The 11963-nt window shown below is 46.0% G+C and overlaps 1 protein-coding gene and 1 long non-coding RNA gene across 2 annotated transcripts; one reads left to right on the forward strand and one right to left on the reverse strand.

The window, feature by feature from the left end:
- Positions 1-2712: 2712 nt before the first annotated feature.
- On the reverse strand, positions 2713-8923 carry znf217 (zinc finger protein 217). Its single transcript, XM_089015013.1, has 5 exons — positions 8627-8923; positions 5579-6880; positions 5163-5273; positions 3254-4555; positions 2713-3032 (listed from the first exon to the last, which is right to left on the reverse strand). Exons 2-5 carry the CDS (start codon positions 6846-6848, stop codon positions 2932-2934), a joined length of 2784 nt encoding a protein of 927 aa, XP_088871139.1. The 5' UTR covers positions 6849-6880; positions 8627-8923; the 3' UTR covers positions 2713-2931.
- Positions 8260-10846, forward strand: LOC148904163 (uncharacterized). The gene is made up of 4 exons (XR_016117342.1): positions 8260-8503; positions 9444-9572; positions 9682-9792; positions 10570-10846. It is a non-coding gene; the product is annotated as an uncharacterized LOC148904163 (long non-coding RNA).
- The last annotated feature ends 1117 nt before the right edge of the window (positions 10847-11963 follow it).

Here is an 11963-nt window from a genome sequence, read left to right on the forward strand (position 1 = left end):
ATGCTCATTTTGCCTTCGTGATTACAGAGGCCCATGGGCAATATGCGCTAATGTGAGCTAATGCAATAGATTACACAGTGCTGGCCCAGGGGAGCAGACAGCAAACAGATGTGGTCTACTCAAAGGGAAGTGGGGCAATGGGGTTCAAAAAAAGACCAAAGTATTCACTGTGTGGAAGTCATTTTTTTTCCTGACGCAATACTCAAGTTTTGATGGAATCTGTCGTTTTGTCAAACGATCAATATGTAGTTTAGTATTTTTATCATTAAGGGATGGTGGCTCAGTGCGACATAATTTGTTAGATTTCCCCTCCACCACATAACCCGGTGTGTTGTGTGATGCTTTTCACCAATATTTTCCCCCACCTATCAAGGACGCAAATATTGCAGCCAGTTCACGAAGGGCATCTTGTGATTCTTGTAGGCTCAACGCCTATTTTGACAAGGCAGAGCTGCTGTCAGGACTGCGCATCACACAGTCCAGTCGTTTGAACAGATTTGCCCAAATTCATTTTGAGAACGATTGAAAATAACAGTGTGAGCAGACGTGGTGTTTTTCTTCTTTTCAGCCCTCGCACCCAACTGCGTCAGTCCCTGCCGCAGAGCAATCCATTCTCTTATCATTCCTATAAAAGCAGAGTTCACTTTGAATTATTTGTCAATTGTACCTGTAATGTATTTGTTTTACGGTAACTCAGAAGAATGCTATCGCTATTTGGTCTGGGTCTTCTTGGAAAAAAACAAAACAACAAAAAAGAAAAACATGTCCATCTTGTATAACGCCGTCCGTGGCCCGTTGTGACTCTCAACCCCGCCTATTCGTTGTAAGCTGGGAAAAATCAGTCGCAATGTCACCTTCCATATCATATCAACTGGAGTTTTCATGATGACATTCTAATTTCACATTCACACAACAAAAGGAGTCTCCAAAAAATTAGTTTCCAAACCTGTTCAAACTCCAAGGAGCTGCGATTTTAAAAGGGCACGCAACCAATGCCATATGATTCATGGATTTTCTGTGAGTGTGTGGATAAAAAGTTGGTTTGGGCCACAAGTACTACAAGTTCCTCAGCGTGGTGCTTTTTTCTCCATCAAAAAGCACCACAGACAGTCGATGTCTACCATGACCGATGACAGTAACAGAGAGAATCAAACCTTCTTCACCCCAGAAAAAAAAAAGAGTTTTCTGTTTGAGTTTGCATCCGGATCAATTGTAAATGTATTCGTGCGTCCGTGTGAAAATGGCAGGAAAGTTGTGGCGTCACAGGTGCGCGCCGCGGCTTTGATGTCTTTGAAGCCCTGTGAAGTCTTTGAAGTGCGTCACGCTGAGACATTTCCTACGCATGAAAATGGGTATAAAAGCAGCTGTCGCAGGACAGACGTTCAGAATCATTCGGACTCAGGCACACACGCAGACTCGCAGAGACCCGCACGGCGTCGGACGGAGTTTCACAGCCCGACTTGCTGGACTCCACGCCACGATTAAGAAGCTCTGGGATACATCTGCGGGTCACTTCCCTCGGAGATCTGACAACTAACAATTTTCAAATAATGAAAAACGTCAAACTCTTTAAAGTCACCGGTATGAGAATCTTGCTCAATGTGCCGGTAGCGCTCCCTGGCAAGCACGTGGCCCCACCTCTGGATTATTTCCCACAGTCGGTGGCTCAAATCACCATTCAAGCCATCTCTAAATCGCTCGGTTGTGGTCAAACGTTCGAATTCAAACGTTCATTGACTGGTTGTGCCATGGGCAAACGTCATACCTTTGAACCCCCAGAACAACCGACGTGTTGAAACGTCCTCCAGTCACACCTCAAGGCAATTTGTGGTCACAACTTTTCCGGAGAGTCCACGGCAGAGACGCACTGTTGTAGGCATCGACTCAAATATGGGCTAATTTATTTGTATGTATACACACGAAATGAAATCGATGGCCTGTACCAGAAACCTGAGTGACAAGGGAGTCCTCGATGGCGGTAAGCCGCATGCCAAGTAAAGTAGAACAGTTCTTTGTAAATATTGCCCCCTCGTGGCACATTTTCGAAACTATTGGTGATTTTTTTTTTAAACGCAGTGTAAATGCAACCCGAAATGACAACTGTGTATATGACGTATATTAAAAAAACCAAGACTTGAGATACACCTCTGAGTCTTTTTTTATTTAAATGTGTAATGCAAATCATAAACAATGTATTTCATTTTAATCACATAAATTGTCAAACAACAAATATAACCATAAATCTTGGAGGTGGCACAACAGTTGGTGAATACGTATTTGATTAATATTGACAAATCAATTGTGCTTGTAGGTGTTCCGGCTGAATGTTCAGTTGTGCAGCCCTAAGAATCTAGTTCATAACAACTTTTGTATGAAATCAAATATTTTAAGTTTCTGAAAGACCTAAAAACCAGACTGAAAAAATGCCATAGAACAATGTGCAGCACTAATATTAGCCACATAATCTGAGGACCATTTTAAAAACAGTACCACCCAAATTATGCCAATTTAACAACCAAGTAAAACATTCCGGGAAGAAAAAAAAAAAAGATAAATAACGTAGTTCAACTCCAAGTCAAAAGTTTCACAATGTGCGTGCGTCAAAGGTTTGACATTAGGAACACACCGTGTACTTAGCAGCAACATTTTTACTGTTGTTATATTATTGTTGTGTGATTAAAAAGGCACACAAATCTGGTCAACATTAGTGTGGCATGAAAGCTTCCGGGCCAACATTTTTGTCCTTTCCAGCACTGAGAGGGGAAAAAAACCAGCAACAGAAACAAAACATCCACCCTTCTCAAAATTAAGGTAGCAGCATCCGAAAATAACGTCACATTTTCATCAGGACCCGTTTTATGTCAGGGCACAGGTGAAGAAAGATTTTGCAGGTCCTTCCGTGTGCTTTGCCATATTCCGTTGTATTATCTATCACGGGTCCCCCGAGTGTTGCTCAGAGACGCGGGCCGGGGACTCTCTCCTGGGCAGGACGGGCAGAGTGGCTAAGTGCTGGTATAACACACTCCTGGCCCCTATGGGAGACATGTTTGTTTACAACAAACAGTTGACTTAAATGGAAGATTGCCAATCGGTACAATCCAAGAGTAAACAACAGAGGTCACGTCACACGATGCGAAATGGGCCACGTTTAAAAATGGTCAACGAAATCAAAGGACAGAAATACAATTGCGGGTATGAAAGCACCGGAGAGGAATGCCCCGTGACCCCAAACTGCAGCAGCTAGCCGACATACCTGTTCTTGGATAAGCCAGCCCCACGTGGTTTTGGTTTGCCGGGACGCCGCGGTAAAAAGATGCCAGGTTGTTGGGCGTACAGGCACGCAGGAGATTCATCACGTCCCAGTCTGCATCCAAGATGTCCGCAGCCGGATGCGACCCTTTGGACGTACCTTGAACGCCGCCAGTCCCTTGGAGACGCGGCCCGACGCGTGCGTCGCCCGGCGGGGGTCCACGGAAGCCAATGTCCGTGCCCCCCGCGGGTAGAAGTGGCTTCAACCTCTTGCCGGATGGCTCTCCAATCCGGTCCCACGGATGGCTCTCCAATCCGCTCCCAAACTGGTTGGACAGAAGCAAGCGCGCGGCGTCAGATTGCCACGCGGCTGCGCGTCTCTCGGGGAAAGTCCTCTCGGGCGCTGTTACTTTGGCGAACCCGCTCGGTTGTTTCGTCGGGTATGTGCCCGCTTTCCTGGCTTGCCCAATGATGCTAGCAGACTCCTGATCGGACTGTGAATCCTCCTTGTGCCCGAAACGCTTTCTGGCATTGGGAGCGACGGCGTGGGGCGCAGGGATGGCCTTTGGCGCGTGAGCTAGGTTGGCAGCTATCGTTTCTTTGGGCTTTATCGGCAGCGGCGGCGGGGACTTGGTTCGACGGGGATGGCGCCTGTCAATCATCGGAAGCGGGACGACGTCTTTTCCGTGCAGCGCGGGTGGGCAGCCAGTGAGGCGTCTCCGCTTGCCGCAAGTAGTCTTGTTCGGAGCGCCACACTTGGCTTTGTGAGTCAGTCTTTTGTGCATCATCAGAACCTCCGGGTAGATGGTTTTATACGTGCAGAATGAACACACGGACGCAATTGATGCGTTTCGGGGTTGGGCGCTCGGAGCCACCGAGAGACATACTTTTAGGGACAGATTGATGGGAGCCTCGCAATGGCCATCTTTTATCTCCTCCTTTTCCACCTCCAGATTAACAGCGACGGGGGACTTTACGGTCACGTTGTCAGTTGCGTCGGGAGCTCGATTAGCAATCACTTTTTCATGTCGCTCATGGTTTAGCGCAGCCACTTTGTCAAGCTCGCCGCCGCAGGTTTGCAATTTGTCCCGTCGTTCTCCCTTGGCCGCAGAGAGCCAAAGTTTGGATCTTGTCATTGACGAATTTCCTTTGCCGTCGCTCGGCGGGGGCGCGGCCGCCGAAATGTCGCCTTTGCTTGGGATTTCCACATGAGGTTTGTCCTTGTGACGCCGTTCCAGGTGATATTTCATCGATGTCCTCTGGGCGGCGGCATAGTCGCAATAAACACACTTGTACGGTTTTTCACCTAATGCGCAGGAACCAACAAGAAAACAACAGAGCAAAAGGTCACTCGCATTAATCGGATGGCGAGAAAGCTCTTTCGTCGGGTGATTCGGAATGAAATTTCAACTCAATCGTGCAGAGATGCAGACAGATTGGCACATGAAACTGGGCGGAATCCTACCAGGAAGTTTAGCTTTTTGTGATACCGCAGGAGACATTTGCAATGATAAGAGCAGAACCAGAAATTCAAGTTATTTCCAGTCAAGAAAGTGCTAATTATGCAGTGGTACTGGATAATTACTTTGATATGACTCCATTTGGAGTGTAAATTTGAACGTAAAGCCATTTATGTAGCGAATGTGAACAGTCGTCTCGCTCATTCAAGTTGGGTGATGAGCTATCAATTGATTCTTTTAATGTTTTACTCGACACAGATTTTTATTCACACTCATGACTGAAGAATGTTCAAAAGTGAAATGCTAAAGTCTCTTGAAGTTCTCGCTTAAGGTGGGCGCGCCTTACAGAGCGACCAAAAAAAAAAGAAAAACGCTACTTGCTATTGGTGACACATCTCTGGAACAGCTTCTTTTCCTCTGACCATTGTCAAAAGCTAAGTGCCGTGAACATACCTGTGTGGGTTCTGAGGTGCACGGTGAGGTAACAGCTTGAGCGAAATGATTTGTTGCAGAATCGGCAGCGTTTGGATCGCTCTTTCGACTGGTTGAAACCGCCGTCTTCACCTTTTAACAAGAGGACATAGAAAGAGATCAATTCAGTCACAGTCTTCAAAGATCTTGGAACGCCATTCGTATAAAAGAAAACCGCCAAATGTGGCGTGGGGTCCTCCTTCCTCACATAGCCAGATTTTCTGTTCACGAGAGAAACCCAGCAGGAGACAGGAAACATGGTAGCAATAGTTTGACAGTTATCGTCTAGACAAAAAACTTTGGCCACCGTATTCTTTATGTCTGGTGTCTTTTCATAATGATAAGTAGAAATGTCTTGATCCGCATCAATATTATTGCACACAAAGACATCTCGGTACCTGTCTCAAAGCCTTCTTCCGCCCCGTCCTCCGTATAAGAAGCTATTGTGGAGACGGGTCCGTCAGGGGGCGCGGCGGGGCGCTCCTCTCCACCTCCCTCCCGCTTGTGTACCCTGGAGTGAAGTACCAACTGGTGGTAGGTCTTAAAGCTTCGCTTGCATTGGTGACAAGTGGTCGGCCTCTCGATCTCTTTGTTCTTGTGCATCAGGGACGTCGGCCGCGGCCTCTCCGGGATCGCTGGCGCGGCCTGCCGCTGAGATCTGAGCTCTCTGCCGAGAACCTCCTTGATGTTCTTGTCGGAGCAGGAAGAGCTCGTCTGCTCCTTATCAGAGTTGCAGTCGTCGTTGTCCGTGCCGGCCTCTGGGCCCATTTCTTTGAGACTAACGGGACCGACTGCAATCTTACCCCTCGTGGCCAACTGCCAGGCCTGAAATGTGTTATAAGGGTCCAGTTGAGGAATCCATTTTGAGGTTCTTTCCGGCTGCAACGATTGGCCCGCGACGCGAGGCTTGAGATTGAGACTTTGAAAAAAACTCTGTCGTGAAAGAGATTCAGCGGCGGCGCCCTTGAAGTCTTTGTCAGGGCCCGCCTCTCGATTATGCACTTTACTGTGTTCCGCCAAGCTGCCGTGGTCCGGGAAGAAAAAGCCACACACCATGCACATTTTGTAGGCGGTCACGGCAGGTTCTGACGCGGGCTCGAGGACCGCACCGTTGACAGTGGCGGGGCCTTCCTGCTCTTGCGAGGCCTTGCTCTTGCCTCCTGACTTAGCGTGCATCTTCATGTGTTTCTTGAGGAACCAAGGCTCTCTGAAGCGCCGGCCGCACACGCGACAACGATAGGCAAAGTAGTCCTTGTGCTTCCTCAGGTGGCTCTCCAGTTCGCCGGCGTCCTGCCACACCAGGCCGCACACGATGCAAGTGTGGACCTCCGCGTCGTCCGGGGCCGAGCCGCTCGGTTTGGCTCGGGCTCTCTGGCCCGGGATCCGAAATTCCGCTTCGATTCGAAGCACGGCCGGCTCGGGGAAAGTGGTGGGGTGCCGCGTTAGAACGTGATGCCCCACCTCATCCTGGTGACTGAACGTCTCGTCGCAGAACATGCAAGACGGCGACTCATCGGCTCCGCACTGCGCCGCGGTTTTGGAGCGGTCGCCGGCGCGGGGGGTCACGCTTGAGCCAGAACCTGGCATGTTGGCACTGTTGCTAATCAAACTGTCTTGGGTGAGTCCCTCCGGGCTCTCCACAAACGGCAGAAGAGCCTGCGTTGGCATTGTGGCTTCGACTAACGAAGATTATTGGGAATCTGCAAGGATAAACAACACAGACTACTAAGGCTCGGGTCAAAGATACTGCAAAACATTTTATTTGTGGAAAATTTGCATTAAATTTCGTGAAACGGGAAATGGCGCTTTATAGAGACCAGGGTAATACATCATCTCTCATTTAAAACTGCCTGCAAAATGTGGTTTTGGAATTTAATACATGTCTATTAATAATTGCATTTCAGGGGTACAATTGAAATATCGGTTTGTGTTAGCAGCGGCGAGCAGCATGTTTTGAGGAAACGATGTTTGGTGAAAATATGGCCAGTTTTGGATGTCTCCCTCCTCCAACACACATGATTCTAATGCTCGGTCGGGATTGTGAGCCGGCTTCTCGGAGCTGATTTTGATCATTTGAGACAGGTGTTGGAAGAGGGGAACCTCTTCAACAGGGCTGGATTGGAACGCTTAAGACTGGACTTTGGGTCCCTTGTTTCAAGGTGATGATGAAATGAAAACTGCCCCCAAGCCCCCCACAGAATACACATAAAAGCCACCTCTAGATCAAAGCACTATTGATTTGCTTGAGGTTTCTGAACTCCATTCATCCATCCATTCATTCATCCATCCATCTGCTAATTCACTTTCTTCACAAGGCTTGCTGGTGCCAAGCCCAGCTGTCTTTGGGCAGTAGGCAGGGGACAGTCTCAACTGCTTGTCAGCGACTCAGGGGACACACAAGGAACATTGGTGCCGAAACTCACAACTAGGGACAATTCGGCGTGTTCCATGAGCCTGCCATGCATGATTTTGGATTGTGGGAGGAAACCGGAGTGCCTGTACAAAACCCACACAGACACAGGCAGCATGTGCAATCTCCACACAGGATGGCTGGAATCGAACCCTGCACTTGTGCACTGTTAGGCAAATGTGCTAACCGGTTGTCGACTATACCAACCCGGTTTCTGCACTCATTAATTTTAATTTAATGTATATCATGTGACTGGCTCAGGGTTGAACTAATGTAAACACTGTACACATAAGAATACCGTACCAAGCTTGCCGCTGTTTATGACAATAAAACCTATTTATGTATTTATTATCACACGGTCACCTGTCTGTTTTTCGGTTTACAGGAGCCAATCGAAGATAAAATAGCACCTAAAATGGCACTTAAGAAGTAGCCTCACACCCATAGCTTCTGATATTAAATCACTTTTTTAACACACACACACACGTGCGCGCGCACATGCTAGTGCGCACACAGAACCATCGTAGAGAAAATGAATATGAGCTATCTTCGATCACTGCTAGGGGAAAAATCAATGATTTCAAATGGTCACTTTTCTCGTAGTAATTTTTCAATTAACTGTGACGTCACATAACGCGGAGGAAAAGAAGAGTCAATAAACGTTGACAAGACAAGCGTTATGAGGCATCCTCGCAAACATTACAGGCTTGGCGATAACCGCCCCCTCCCTTTACACTTACAGGAAAACTTGCCAAGTCGGAGCAAATAAGTCTTCTTGTAAATGCACGTCCGAAGTGCTCAAGACTTTAAGTGCCACGCACACTTTACTTTTGCTTTAGAGACACATCGTAAACAACGAATCTGGCAAAAATCGTCTTCGTCGCTCCGTTTCTTCATTCGGGTCGAGATAAAGGTTTGTTAAGAAACGTCCTATTACCTTTCTATGATCTGCCTCTTGTGTACAGCGTGTCGAAATGTGTCCTGAATCAAATACGGAGTAGACAAATAAAGTTTTTTGTGCAGTTCGTGTACTTACATCGTGCGTGTCAGTGGTGCGTTCGGGGTCCAAACCACGACTTAACCGTCAACAAGTTGTACAGTTTTAAGAAGGAAGAAACAATAACCGAAGCACCCTCCACTCCCGTTTCCGGTTTGATAACGCCAACTTCTTTGGTTTCTCTTTTTTTTTAATCTTTGTCGTTTTTGTTGCAGTGATCTATTCAGAGTTCACTTTGATGCAATCTGTTGCGCTCGCCTTCCCTTCCGCCCCCAACAAATTATTCAATCATTTTAGTCAGCCGTTGGGAAGAAGATGAGGCGCGTGCGTGATGACGACCCCTGCCCTCCTCCTCCTTCCAAACCTAACTTCACCTCACGCGCACGCGCGACCTCCCTCTGAAGAAGTGAGGTCACGTGGTTTCGACAAACAGCTGAGATGAAAGTAAAACTCCTAACTGCAACTGATTTCAAAAAACGCAGTTTATTGTGTCTTTGGGAAACGTAAAATAGAGTTACCTAGTGCTAGTTGCCATGTCGACGTTAAGACATTCATCATCAGCTGCGAACGAACGTCTAATCATCTGCTCAAGTCCCCCCCCCCCATCATTCCCCACGCAGTCAGATTTATTTGTAGTCATTATAAACGAGATGTTTCACAATTCGACTTGTCACAAAGCGTGCGTTAATAACTCAATGGGAAGAACGTTGCAGGCTACCTTTCAAAGCGCTGTTGCTCTGCTTCCTCTTTTTTTTTTTTTTTTTTACTTCAGAAGGCACCATGTGGGGGGAGGGGCTACCTCCAACTTTTTCACAGTTACATGAGGAGTTTTTGTCTTCTTTTTTTTCTTTTGCAGAAGCAGGTTGGCTGATTGAGTGAGTCACAGGAGTCAGCTTCCTCCCGTTTCAGGACACCGAGCTTCAGTCACGATCACAAATTAAAGCGCTCCATGGAAAGAAATAGTGAATGTGACCCCGTGTGGAAGGTTTGAATGAACCGTCCATTCAAATGCGGTAGAACTTTGGCAAGGGAATATCACGTGTGACAATTCACCAACTGTTTATTTTTTTTTTTTTTCATGAAACGCTGTACAGTAAAGAATGCCCAACGCGGAGAGAAGCAAGCCCTCCTCCGCTGCTCAAAGCAGGCAGACAGAAGGCATTGATAGCGGTTGAAAAAGGGGCATGCATACAATGATACAATCAGTGAGTATATTCAGCTGAGTACGCGACTCACAGCCTGAAGGAAAAGACGAGCGTTGTGTGTAAGCCCAGTTGAGGATCAGTATCACAAGCAACATTTGTCAGCCCCAAGTGCATTGCTTCAACTTCTCCGCTTCACCTTTCGTCTGACACCATTTTTTCATCTTTGTGGTATTAAAAGTGGTCACTCGGCAAGTCCTATGGAAATATAGACATACAATGAGCTACGGTGTACAAATACGTACTGTATCTGAAAACAAATCTGTACTACGCGGTAGAAAAATAACAACAATTAAACTTCTGTATTTGTCTATATTTTACCCATGACTTATTATGCATTTTACTTTATTCATTAGGCAAAAACGTGACTTTTATCCAAAGGAGAAAAAAACAATGTGTCACAAGGTTGATATTTTACAACCAAACGTGAATATATTTTCTCAATGATATGGCATTTATTTGTTTCATTTCATTCACATTGAAATGTTTATTGATGTGGTCCTGGAAAAAAAACATTTGGGCAAAAGCAATAACACAAAAACAACATGGAATCTGGGCTTTCTCACACACTTGGCCTACGTTTACACAAAACAAATATTGTTTTAATTACGGCTACCTCTACATTTAGTATTTGTGTTCTTTTCTTTTACTTTCTAACAAGTGCTAAAATAGACATATCTTGAACAACAGGGACTGCAACAAAAAAGTGGAGTTATGTATGGTAAGAAGTAAATGATGTATGCAAAAGTCCACGTGTTTTTTTTTCTCTTGTCTCGTCAGGAGCAGCTGACTTCTTTGTTCTCCTCCAGTTTCATGACCCCCAACAACCCCCCCCCCCCTCCTTCTGTAATGGCTCATCCAAAAGTGAGTGATAGTATGAGATCTCTTTCCACACCCTCGTTGGCTCTATTGTCCTCAACATGCATGCATGCATGCAGCTGTTGAGATGCCAATCACTTTCAATTCCAAATGTTCTGACTTTGCCATGTGCGGTGTACTTCTTTTTTTCCTCGGAAGTATTTCAACTGCGAGGCTACCACAAAGGCTTTACATTTTTCTTCCAACATCCACCGATATGACGTTAGGTATTTTGTATTTGGAATGTGATTTGGAATTTAGAAGGCCACCTGGATATGATCGCCTCATTTGAGCAGAGCAGTTGCCAAACATCACCAAATGACAATCTAACCTGAAGAGATAAAAATGATTATAAGTCTGCTTTCAACTTGGTTTGACATTGATATAATCCTGCATACTCACAGTAAACAGAAGAAAGAATGTCAACAATCACATTGTAAATCACAGTGTATTTTATTTATTTAAATTAATACATGACATAGCATTCAGTGAGAATATGACCTGTAGTATCCCCGTGAATCTTTAATAAGTGTATAATGCTTTGTTGTAATGTTGTATTCAGAAGCATTTATCGGCTTCCAAAGGGGTTTCATTGCTATCAACTTTGGATGCCTTTTGTTGTCACATTCAAAGAGCATCACCATAACAATAGCACCCAAACTTCAGCCTGCGCGTTTGCTGCTTCGAGCCTGCTCTGCGGAAGATCTCACTCGCAAATTATAAGAAACAGCTCTTCTCATATTTTCCCCCCTTGAAGCATCTCTATACCAGTAGGTGGGTTTATTCGCTACGAGCGGTGTTATGATGCACACCGAGGATGACAGGAAAGCCTCCACCCAGTTCTGACTGGCCAATGAGCCTCATATCCTGGGATGGACCGCAGTATGATGGTGGTCCACGCAGTAGCTCCAATACATAGCATGCTTAATCCCGGAAAAACACACTTCTGCGGCTTTATTCAAATGTCAACGCCTGTTGAAATTGTGCACGTGGAGACTTGTTTGCAACTAAATCAGGCACAGCACTTTACCGGGGCTAGGTGGCGCTATAGCTCCATCAGATCCCTATTCGCTCTAGTGAAGCTATTTTATTTGATTCTCAAACATGTTTCTAAATTAATTTCTCATGCCCTATGTGTCTATGTTCAGACACTCTGGGGAGGGAGGAAAACATCCAGGAGCTGTGCTTGTAGTGAATAGAAAGGCAACAAAATCTTATAAACCTGTAGCCCAACGTTTTTGATGTCCCAGGATGGGATATTTTTGAATACTTTTACTGTGAGGTCTTTGTTTGGGCTTATCTTAGTGTGCATGTTT

The sequence above is a fragment of the Hippocampus bargibanti genome, linkage group LG01 (assembly GCF_051943395.1).
Source record: "Hippocampus bargibanti isolate YZ-2025 linkage group LG01, ASM5194339v1, whole genome shotgun sequence".
Classification (NCBI taxonomy): Eukaryota; Metazoa; Chordata; class Actinopteri; order Syngnathiformes; family Syngnathidae; genus Hippocampus; species Hippocampus bargibanti.

Excerpts from the sequence above, each read along its gene's own strand:
- znf217 (XM_089015013.1), bottom strand. The coding sequence starts at position 6,848 with ATGCCAACGCAGGCTCTTCTGCCGTTTGTGGAGAGCCCGGAGGGACTC. Across the intron at positions 4,556-5,162 it reads GCACCTCAGAACCCACACAG|GTGAAAAACCGTACAAGTGT; the intron begins GTATGTTCACGG and ends CCTGCGCATTAG. Across the intron at positions 3,033-3,253 it reads GCTGGCTTATCCAAGAACAG|GGGCCAGGAGTGTGTTATAC; the intron begins GTATGTCGGCTA and ends TGTCTCCCATAG.